The sequence below is a fragment of the Equus caballus genome, chromosome 5 (genome assembly GCF_041296265.1).
Source record: "Equus caballus isolate H_3958 breed thoroughbred chromosome 5, TB-T2T, whole genome shotgun sequence".
NCBI classification, from domain to species: Eukaryota; Metazoa; Chordata; class Mammalia; order Perissodactyla; family Equidae; genus Equus; species Equus caballus.
Window position 1 is genome coordinate 35,774,361 of NC_091688.1, and position 11,848 is coordinate 35,786,208.

Here is an 11,848-nt window from a genome sequence, read left to right on the forward strand (position 1 = left end):
GAAGTCTGAAGGAGCCCCCTCCCATCCAAGCTCCGCCTTCCTCCCTTCCTGTTCTGATGCCCCCTCCCTCCCCGTGGGCAGGCGAAGCTGGAACAGAGTGGAAGGAGGATGGGAGACAGAGTGGGGTCTGGGGTCTCTGAAAATTTGGACATAGGGGTAGAAGGGGCAGCAGCCCATGAGAGAGCTAGGGGGAGACGCCAAGTGGGGCCCTCTTAGTAAATCCAGCAAGGACTGTACACCGACCACAACTAGCAAACATTTCTACCCAGCTGGGCCCCAACCACAAACTGTAGAAGGTACCCATGAGAATAGCCTGGGGGCGGGGGGGGGGGGGGGGGCTGGGTCTGTAAAAGAAAGCCGCCTTCACCACCGCCGGTGGGCCCTCTGCCTGGGCCTGGGGCCTGTGGGACTCCATGCCGGCGTGCAGGGGCTCGGGGAGGAGATGGCCGTTCTAAGCAGTGAGCGTGAGAAGGGACCCCAGCGAGGCCGGGGAGGAGGGGCGAATCCAGGGCAGGAGACCGCCTGGTTCAGACGTCCAGCACGTGGTTCAGGTAGGAAATGTAGCAGATGGCGAGGCGCAGGATCTCAATCTTGGACAGCTTCTTGTCCGGGGGCAGCGTGGGCAGCAGCTTACGCAGCTCGGCGAAGGCCAAGTTGAAGGCTTCCACGCGGATCCGCTCCCGCGTGGCGTGGGCCGTGCGGTACTTGGCCGTGGCCCGGCGCCGGCGCCGCCGCTCCTCCCGGCTCAGGTGCTGCAGGTCCTTCCGGCCAGGCTCTCCTGGCTCCAAGCCCCGGGCGGGGCCCCCGCCTGGCCCCCCAGACCCAGCCCCGTCAGGGCCCGCCCCGCCCCCACAGTCGCTGAAGCCTGACTCGGTCTCCGAGTGGGTGGGAGGCAGCTCCAGCTCCATGCTGTCTGAGTTGAGCATCATGATGGAAGTCCCCTGCCCTGAGAGATCAGGATCCCCTCCCCACCCCTCCCTCTGGGAGCCTGAAAGCTGGTTGTGGGAGGGGCAGGAAGGGCCTGGGGTGGTGGGGTCTGCCACTGAGCTCGGGAAGTCGGAGCCACTTCAGGGTTCCATGGTCAGGGTTCCGGTCCGGTCCGGGAGCCTGGAAGAGAGAAGGGGAAATTGATAGAGTCAGAGGGAGGAGGGAGGGAGGAAGCTTTGACCTCGCCGGGAGGGGGAGGCACTGTAAGTGTAGCAGAAGAACGGCGGAAACATGGGGAAGGGCTGGAGAGGTGGGGCAGCTGGAGATTGTAAAGGAGCAGGAGGAAAGATGGTAAGAAGGGAAGAGAATCCAGAAAGTAAGCAACAGAAACGGAGAAGTGATGAGAAGGACACGGGGCGGGATTAAACTGAGCAAGAGTATTAAGGACCTAAATGGAAGACCTAAGACCATGCAGCTCCCGGAAGAAAACACAGGGGGAAAGCTTCGAGACGTTGGACTTAGCCGTGATTTCTTGGATATGACACCAAAAGCACAGGCAACAAAAGCAAAAATAAACCAACGGGACTACATCAAATTTAAAAATTTTGTGCATCATAGGACACAAACAACAGAGTGAAAAGGCAACCTACAGAATGGGAGAAAATATTTGCAAATCATATATCTGATAAGGGGTTAATATCTAGAATATTGTACATAACTTCTGCAACTCAACAACGAAAAACCAAATAATTGGACTTAAAAATGGGCAAAGGACTTGAATAGACATTTCTCCAAAGATGATATACAGATGGCCACCAAATATATGAAAAGAAGCTCATCATCACCAATCATTAGAGAAATGCAAATCAAAACAAACAAAAAAACAACGTAACAAGTGAACATAACAAGTGTTGGTAAGGATGTGGAGAAACTGGGCCCTTGTGCCCTGTTGGTGAGAATGTAAATTGGTGCAAGCACTTTGGAAAACAGTATGGAGGTTCCTCAAAAAAATAAAAATAGAACCACCATATGATCTAGTAAAAATAGAACTATGCTATGATCTAGCAATCCCACTTCTGGATATATAGCCAAAATAATTGAAATCAGAATCTCAAAGAGATATCTGCCATCCCATGTTCATTGCAGCATTGTTCACAATAGCTAAGATATGGAAATAACCCAAACGTCCATTGACAGATGAATGGATAAAGAAAATGTGGCATATACATACAATGGAATATTATTCAGCCTTAAAAAGGAAGGATATCCTGTCAGATGCTACCACATAGATGAACCTTGAGGACATTGTGCTAAGTGAAATAAGCCAGTCACAAAAAGACATATTGTATGATTCCACTTATATGACATATCTAAGTAGTCGACTTCATAGAAACGGAAAGTAGAATGGTGGTTACCAGGGGCTGGGGGGAGGTGGGGAGGTGTTGTTCCATGGGTGTAGAGTTTCAGATTTGTAAGATGAAAAAGTCCTGGAGATCTGTTTCACAACAATGTGAACGTACTTAATAGGATATTCTATTATTAGTAGTATATTCAATAGACTGAACTGTACTCTTAAAATGGTAAATATTGCTGTGTTTTTCACCACAATAAAAAAATTGTTTAATAGTTTGAAAAAGGAAAAAAAAAGTTGAGGAAGACTGGCGCCACAGCTCCAAGAGAGGCTGGCGGTGACTCTCAAGCTTCCCAGTCATGAGGGGAGAGCTACAAGCCTTGGCCCTGCAATCCCCTCCCTCCTAGGGCCCCTCTCCACCCTTGCTGCTTCTCTGTGTTGGGGGTAAGAGGGGATAAACACACAGATTGCCCATTGTAGACCGGACTGGGACATATGGAGCTCAGCACAGCTGCCCCAGCTCAGTCCCTCCCAGCCCACCAACCCCCCCAACACGACCACCAAGACACCAGATCCTACCACTCTGTCCACTAGAATCGGGAAGGTGTCTCCTCTGGCCACGACGCCCCGGCTCAGGACCAGCCCCTTCCTCTAGCTCTGTCCTCAGCCCCCTAAGCCCTTGCCATTTCCCGGCCCTTCCTCCGCAAGGAAGCTTTTGGAAAGGGAACATAATCAACTGTCTACTCCACACCCTCCCAAAGCCCAAGGTCAGTTCAGACATGGCCTGCAGAAGAGGATGTGAACAGCTTCTTGGGGCCACCATTATAGGGCTTGGCTAAAGTTTACTTGTCCCCAGGACCAGAGGAGGTCAGAGTGAGGCAGCAGGAACATGGCCTGGGAAAGCTGAGGAAAGGGCTTTGCTCTGGGGGAGTGTTAAGCAGGAACAGTGGGCCACTCACTGCGTGCTCAGCTGGACTGAACAGCCAGAAACAGAAGCGCTGAGGCTCCTTCATAGTCACTGTTTCCCCTTCCTCACCAGCCCTGGTTCTCCTGCCTGACAGACACCCTCACAGGGGTTAGGACCCCCACCCCCAGCCTTGCCCCACCCCACTGTACAAAAGACAGGCTTAATTATAGTCAATAAACAGTTACTAAGCTCTTGGGTGGGGGTGGGGGGGTGCAAGGTCATCAACATCTGACAACACGTACACCCATAACCATAACACAAAACAGAAGGTGGTTAGTCCTCATATTTACAATACACCCCATATTCCAAAGGAACAACAGGGAACGGCCATAGTGTGGGAGGCCCCAAAGTCAGCACCTTCCAATACATGTTCAGTGCCCCAACTCCCCACCCCCATGCTTCAGGAGTTCAGCTGTGAGGTTCTCAACACATCAATTACAGCCCGATTCTGCCTCTGCCCGGTCCCCATGTTCCTTCATCCCTGATCACTTTGCCATGCCCTCCCTTCCCCTCTATGTGCTCCCCATCTGACCCCAGTCTCATCGCCTTGGGCCCACTGTCCTCCCCAGCTCTAGTCCTGGCGGTAGCTTCCATTTCCCCATCAAGTCCTCACCCCAAAATCCACTTCTGGTCTCAAGGTTCCAGGCTCCGAGGATCAAGGAGAGCAGCAATTCCAAGCATCCAGGATAGGACTTCCTGCCTCACTTCTGCCATCCCCAACCCGACTGAGAATAAATAGGCATAAAGAGTCAAAGGGGAGAAGTGGGGAAGAGGGCGGTGCAGGGACGGAGAAACACACAGCGCATGAGAGAGAAGAACTAGAGGGAGGCTCTGGGAAGGGATATGAGCCAGAGAGTGGGAGGGACACGCCCACCCCTCCCCAGCCATGGTTCCCCCTTTACCTAGGAGGACCCTGTGAGGGGATCCAAGCTGGCAGGACAGGGGGCAGCGTTGACAGCCCGTCTCCTCTGGCTGCTCAGAGCTCATCCGTCTGCAAAGTTAGTGACCAGCTTTCTAGAGGTCTCGGGGGCAGCGTGGTGTGGCTGTACAGGTTCCAGGGCAGATGAGAGGGCTACACATGGTGGGGATATAGGGCCCAGGTGGAGGGTGTGGGCTTGGCCAGGTACTGGAGCCACCCACACTCACTCACACACACACACACACACACACTCTCACGGACACATACACACCTGAGTTGGCCCAGCCCTATGTATATATATGGAGATACACACACACACCCCCAGCTCTCTATTGGCTGGCCCAGGCTCCCCCCCCTCATCAATATTAAACAGGCAAGCCAGGCAGCCATTGGCAGAGGGATCTGGGAACCCCCTCGGGAGCTGGGGGCGGGGGCTGGCCCTGGGGGGGGCGGGGAGTGGGGGAGCAGGGACATCTGTTCTCCATGCATATTTCATAAGCAAGAAATGGAGAGCTGGGAAGGGGTGGGGCTGGGGCGAGAGCCAGGGCAGGATCACAGATGAACCCCTTCAGTCTCCCACACCAGAGGTGGCAGGGACAGAGGCCCCCAGCAAGCCAGGTTTCAGTGCCATGGTCCCATTCTGGAGTCCCAGTGTGACTTTGACAGCCCCTTCCCATGTCTCCATTTCCCTGGTAAGAAGGGTCTTCAAGAAACTGACAAGGAAATCTAGAAAAGCACAAGTGGACAGCTCTAAAACGCAGGAGAGGACCCAAGAGCCCTCGCCCTCACTGTACTCTCATTCTTCACAAAGCTGGTGCCCACCAGCCCCCTTGGCAGGCAGCCTGTGGCTACTGTTCAGGTCCCAGCCCTTCTCACCCTGGAACTCAATCACCTCACACCTTCTTATCCCAGCTTCCATCCTCCACCTACCCCATCACCAGGGGCGAAGCAGGGTCAGATTCCTGACACGGATCCCACGAGGAGTTTTTCTAGGCTGGCCAGCCTGACCTGACCCACTGGGAATTAGGGGCTCTTAGGAGGTGAGGGCTAAAATGAACGGAGTGGAGGAGTGCAGAGACAGGAAGAAGGAGGATTAGGACACTGGGGGAGGAGAGAAGGGCAGCCCAGGCAGGCTTGGAGTATGCTGGGGCATCAAAGGAGCAATAAGAAAACTAGATACAAAATTATATGCAAATAGGCATTGATTAAGTTCACATCAATAGCTCAGCTGCCTCCAGCCCATGCGTGCATGTGCATGCATGCATGTCTGAGTGTGTGTGTGTGTGTGTGTGTTGCAGGGTGGCAGGAGCAGGGACCAAGGGAAGCGAACTGCAGAGAGGTAGTCGGCTGGGTTTCAGCATCTGAAGTTCTCTCCCGGACTCAGCTGTTGAATGTCTTCATTGAAGTCTTCATTGATACTTTGTATCTAAAATGAATCATGGCTGGGAGGGCTCAGACCTGTGTGCTACAGTGAAGAAAGCCCTGTTGGCTGTTTGACCTTGGACAAGTAACTTAACCTCTTGAGCCTCTACCATCCTTTTCCGCAAAATGGGGTTGATTACAGCTGCTTCTTAGGTTGCCATGGAGATGAAGATAATGCATGTAGTGGGCTGGGACCTTAGAAGGAGCACACCCCACCTTCAGGCTGTTGGAGGGATTTGCCATTTCCCTGTTGCTGATGAACCTTTTCTGGACTTTCTCCAGAGTGAGGCATTCCCTAAGGGGAGTCCTATAATTCCTCCCCAAGCTCCCCCATCCCTCCCCACCCCAAGGTCTGGGAGGTGCCAACTCCCACCTGGGCAGGCCCAGACAGGTGCCCAGGCGCCAGCAGATGGGCTGAGCTGGAGGGGAAAGGAGGCTTGGGAAGGGGGGTTGGGGGGGCAGGGGATCAGGTGGCATCTCAGTTCTTGCATCATCATTGCCATGGTGCTGATTAAAAACCAATCTCCACCTAATGAGCCCCCAGCAACAACAATTCTACCTCCCCCACCCTCCTGCCCTCCACCCCATCCAAGAAATTGGGAGACCGAGAGACTCAGGAGAGAGTACCATGGGGAAGAAAGAGATACAGAATGAGTGGGAGATGGAGAGGAAATGAAGGGGGAGACATGGGGAGATAGAGACCCAGAGAGGGAGAAAAAGGATGAGAACACAGTCACTGGGTAGCAGACATGGGGAAGATACAGAGAAACAGGAAGACAGTCACAGGGAGATGGAGACATAGGGAGACAGAGAGAGAAAAAAGAGAGGGTGGGAGCAGAATTGCCAGGTTACCTAGGCTTTGTGGAAGCTCAGAGCTGCAAGATATGGGAGTGTGAGGGGTAGGGACATGGGGAGAGACTTGAAAAGAGGAGGAGACTGTTAGGGGAGACACAGACCTGGGCAAAATCCAGCTATGGAGAAACACAGCTATTCAGGCATAGACTACACTGATCCTGGGAGAGAGTCCTGAGGGAGGCCCCTAGACAGGCTGGAGGCATAGACATGGGGGAGGCAGAGCACAGACAGTTGTGAGGATACAAAAAATTCCCAGAGGCTGGAGACAAGGTGGGGAGACCCGATATACAGAACTGTAGAGATGAGGAACTGTTACTGAAACGGGGAGGCCCGGATTCCAAGGATGAGGCACTGAGGAAAACAAGCAGACCTAGAGAGACCCTGGAAGCAGGAGGGATCTGTGTGGGGCAGTGCATGACGGGAGGGAGGAACCAAATTCCTGTTCCCAGCCTCTCTCCTTGTAGGCTGTTGAGTTCAGACTCTTCAGCCCTGCTTCAAACCTCCGTCCTTAAAGTGCCCAGCCCAAGCTGTCCCCAGTGCAGGCTGAGGTTTGATGGTAAAGGGAGGTGAGAGAATGCTTTGGAGACTACCACCTCCTCCTCTGCATCTGTCATCCCGGGATCCTGGACTCTGAGGCCCTCAGCTCCAGTGTTCACTCAGGGCTTCAGTTTTTGCTTCTCAGGGGAGTAGCTAAAAAGATCATAAGCGTGTGATGAAGAGGAGCTAAAAGCATGGAGCGGTGGAAAGGACTACTGATTCCACTGAACTTGGGGCCAGAGACCTGGGGCAAGGCCTGCTGATCTCGGATAAGTCACTTAACCTTGACTGAGTGTGTTCTGTCATCTGTGAAATGGGGATAATGTTGCCTTCCTCATAGGGCTTTTGTCACATAACGCATGGGAAAGTGCTAGGTAAACTGAAAAGCGTTCACCCCAACCCCTTACATTTGTGCATGGTGACTTAAAGGTGGCAAGAAGTTTCATACACGCATGTAAATAAGGCATTAGGATGGAAGGAGGCTGGGGAGAGCTCTCGAGTCAGCTTAGGCTGTCAGCAGCCACGGGCCCCAAGAGGGAAGGAGAACGCCACGAGTTGTGGGGGTCTTTGCTGTGAGGAGGACAGGACGAGCAGAGCCTGGGGATAGTGGGGATGAGTATGGCGCTATGGTTTATTGCTATTTTGCATTTAATTGGCATTCTCTTTTTCAGACTGTTACAGGCTCTTTTCATTTCCACATAGCATTCGAGGTAGTGAGGTAGTTTGTTAGAGGAAGGGGGTTGGTGTGTAAGGAAGACACAGGGGCCGGGGCCCAGTCCTTGAAGGTGGGGGGAGGGCCTGGAGGAGCCGGGAAGCGGTGGGTTTGGCAGGAGAGGGGGTGACATATGTGGGGAGCCCTGGGGACCCAACCAGGCAAGCGGCTGGCAGGGAGAGCAGACGGTGTTAACCCTCACTGTGCCACACTGCCTGACCCTTCCCCGGGAGTGGCCTGTGGCTGGGGTGTTATCTGGTAAGAGACTGGCCGGGTCACAAGAGCAAGGCAGGCAGGAGGAGCCTGGGCAGGAGCTGCTGTGTCCCTGGGTCTTCTTCCATCTTTGAGGTTCTCTCCTTGCCTGCTTCCACATGGTCTCTGTCAGTCTGTCTTTCTCTGTCTCCACCTCTCTGTGCCTCTCGAAGGTGACAGCGGGTCTCCACTCTAGCTAACTAGACAATCTGTCACTCTCTCTGCTGCCAGCCCGGCTGGAAGCCCCCCTTTTCAGCACCCGGCCCCTGAGCCCTCTCTCTGCCCTGGCCCCCTAGGCCTGGTCGTCTTTGTCTCCTAAGGCAGCCTCCCCTTTCTTCCTCACCACTCACCTCTCCCCAGCTCAGAGCCCATCTCCAATCTCATTACGGCCTCCAACCACTGCACCCCCCCCAGCTTCTCCTCTTCCCTCCCCCATCCATCTGTCTTCCCTGCAGCTCTCCTCTTTGTGTCCACCCATCTGTCACCACCAGCTCTGGGCCCACTCCCCTCCCGGCCACGCCCGCCTGGCCTTTCTCCCCTCAGGCTCAGTTCCCTCGCAGCACTGGCCTCGCTTTCCTCCTTCAGCCCTGCGAGGCTTCCCTACTTCCCAGTTTCCCTTCACTAGTTTATTTTTTTCCAGACACTCTCTTTCATCTCAGTTTTTCTTTTCTCCCTCCAGTTTCTCTAACTCCTCCTCAGCTAAGTTGGGGGAGAGAGTGGGGACTCTTGGATCCTAGCCCCCAGCCCCTGAGCAGCCAGCCTGAGACAGAGGCTGGTAACATTTACTCAGGGTTGCATCATCTCCTCAGGCCTCCTGAGATGCCCCTTCACTCCTGCTCCAAGTCGTCCCTTGTTGGGACAGGGCCTACAGCTGCCCTTCTGCACAACAGGGGTGGGGGAGCCCCTCTACCTTCTGCGTGTGGACTCAGGAAGGAATAAAAATCTGACCTGAGGCCCATTTGGACCCTGACCTTCCAAAGGTCTCTGCTTCCCAAGCTCGACTTCAGCAATTCGTGTCAAGTGTTTTTTGAGGATGGGAGGCTGAGTTTTATGTTCTCTTTTCTATCACGTCATGCTACAATCTCCCCAAATTCCTACTGTCCCTGGGTTAGAGGACCTTAAGTGCCCCTCAGGCCTCTGTCTCCAGAGGGAGAACTTTCTAGCTACCTTAGAGATTTCATGAATTGATCAACCCTTGAAATCAGCCCCTGCCCTGAGGAGTGTAGATGAAAGGGAGAAGGGAAGGGAGGCTGCACAGAAGGGGATTGTCAGAGCCAGGCCAAGGGGACCTCAGAGAGCAGCCCCTTGTTTGACTCCACCTTGTACAGATGAGAACACTGGGGCCCAGAAAGGGGGAATGCCCTTTCCAAAGTCACACAGAGCGCTCGCAGCACGCTAGAAAATCTGGTCCTGAGCTCTTCCCACAACAATGTGAAGCTCCTCCTTACTGGCCCCACCCAAAGAAAACCCTCCATCCTCTGAACTCGGTCAGAACCCGTGTACAGCACTGATTTTTACATGGAGCATATACTGCCCTGCCTGGTTATTTATCTTGTCTCATGTCCCATCCTACCATCTAGACTCTGGATCCTAAGTCTCTAAGGGGAGACACCACATCTGATACCCTTTTATGATGCCGGGACAGAGGGCCTTGCCCATAGCCACGCTCAATAAATGTTTATTACCGCTGTGGCTGCCAGCGCGGATAGAAGAAATGTTCTAGTCTCAGTTCTAATTTGCTGTGTGACCTTGGGCAAACCACATCACTCCTCTGGGCTACTGTTTCTTCCATCTATCAAATGAATTAGACCATACACACAATTTCTAAGGTCTTATTATATGGTCCCTCAAAGAAACGAAGTCGTACTGAATAAGGTGGGATCTTGGTACAGAACACCAGGCTCTGGATGAAAATATCTCCTCCCAAGTTGTGCCTTTGGGAGCAGTGACCCAGATGAGGGAAAGAGAATAAACTCTTTACTCAAAGAAGCTGAGGAAGAGACACCAGCTGATAGGAAAGCCTTCAGTCTTGAGGGATGAGGTGTCACAAGAAGTACTGACAGGCTGGGTTGGGGCTGGATGGCCAGTTATTCAACTTTCTAAATGGGTTGAGTGGAAGAGAATGTGAGATGTGCACTAGCAATGGGTAGCAGTAGGGAGGGAGGGAAGCCCTGTGGGAAAGGAAGGGACTGGGAAATGACAAATTTGAGAAGGCACCGAGGTGAGCGAGGCCTAGAGCAAGCAGGAAGAGGGGGCTAAGGAGGTAAAGTTTGTGGCCCTAAGATGCTGTCAGCCAGTCTCATGTGGTCTCCAGGGGCACAGGAGGTACCTGGTGAGGAGCCAGCCTATGGTCTCAGAAAGGGGGGCCCAGTGGGTCATTTGGGGGTCTGTGCCCCTTCCATGGAGCCTCACCTCCCCAGAAGCCATGGAGAGACCAGTTTTTTTGGTTTTGTATTTGTGTCGGGGAGGGGAGGTTGTGAGGCAGAGGAAGCATGGAAGGCAGAAAACAAGCTTGTGTTGAGGATTCTTCCCTAGGCAAAGGGGACTGCGGTATGGAGGGCCCTATATCTTGTACCCCTCTTCCTTGCCCACCCCATCCCCTTCATTCTGCCCAACTCTTGCTTCCCTGTTCAGCCCCCTCACTGGTTACCAGCCACTTCCCTGCTTCCAGAAGCTGCCAGCAGGATGAGGGAGCTTACTGCTCTGTCCGCTGGGAGACCTGTTGGCCGAGGGAGGCGTGGAGTCAGCCCAGACGATGGTGGCAGCTGTGCTCAACTCCCGCCAGCACAGCACACGGCTTCTCCAGCTCTGATTGGGAGGGGTGCAGTGGGGGGAAGCAGCGGGGTATATTTCCATATCCCAGAACCCCAAACATGCCCCCTGAGGGAACTTGGAGAGAAACCTGGAGAAAAATCGCCTCCTCTCAGCAGGACTCAAAAAGGTAAATAGCCCAACCAGGAAACGAAGAGGAGTGCTTGGGACTCTGAAAATGGCCAGTTCTTTCCCATCTCTGCTGTCTTCAGGCACGTGGGAGACAGCCTCTTGGCCAGCAGCGAGGGGAGAAGGCTGCCTTCAGCGACACTCCTGCCAGTTCTCTTTCCCCTCAGCTCACTCAGCCACTGCCCACCATCATTAGGTGGTGCTGCTGTACTCCAGAATTTTGTCTCTGTGAAGACCCAGGGAATTAGAGCATTTCCAAACGGCCAAGGTTCTCTTTGTAGAAGAGTCCAAAACCACTGTTGTTTTGTCTACAAAATGCCTGCCATCAACAGAAAGCCCAAACTCCTTAGCATGCCATCCGAGGGCCTTCCTGACCTGGCCCCAGCCTCATCGCCTGCTGATCCTCACGGCTCGGGCACACTGAATAACTTACTGTTCCCAAAGGTGACCTGTGCCTTTTCTTGGCTCTGTGCTCCCACACCTGGGTAACTCTAAATCTCAGCTCAAACGCCTCTTCCTCTGTGCACTTTCTAAATGCCACCCCCACTACCCTGAATTCCTCGGTGCTACCATAGCACTCTGGACATACTGCAATGGCTCCACTGATTACACTGGATTACACCTAGTTGTCAACCTATCTGTTTCTCCCCTCACCCCACCTGGTTGCTACTCAAGGGTCAGGGCTTCATCTCTGTACCGCAGCCTGTGTCTCAGAGTGAAGAAAGAAATGTCTATCAAATACCAAGTGGGAAGAATCTATGCTAACGTCGTTCTTACAAAAGGGAAATCAGAGCTCCCAGGGCTACAAGGAGGCCCTCTTTCAGGACTTCAACTGTTTTTGACAGAACCTTACACCTCGGGCCCTCTGGAGACCCAAGAGAGCAGGTGAGGTAACAATTTTGTGACTTCCAGTCCAGGGTCACTGAACAAGGGGGCCCAAGAGGAAAAAACAGGGAATGGTACAGG

At 53.4% G+C, this 11,848-nt stretch overlaps 1 protein-coding gene across 1 annotated transcript; it reads right to left on the reverse strand.

Moving 5' to 3' along the window:
- Positions 1-309: 309 nt before the first annotated feature.
- NHLH1 (nescient helix-loop-helix 1) lies at positions 310-4,414 on the reverse strand. The gene is made up of 2 exons (XM_070269013.1): positions 3,859-4,414; positions 310-1,107 (listed from the first exon to the last, which is right to left on the reverse strand). The coding sequence occupies exon 2, from the start codon at positions 927-929 to the stop codon at positions 528-530; it is 402 nt and encodes a 133-aa protein (XP_070125114.1). The 5' UTR covers positions 930-1,107; positions 3,859-4,414; the 3' UTR covers positions 310-527.
- Between the last annotated feature and the right edge of the window lie 7,434 nt (positions 4,415-11,848).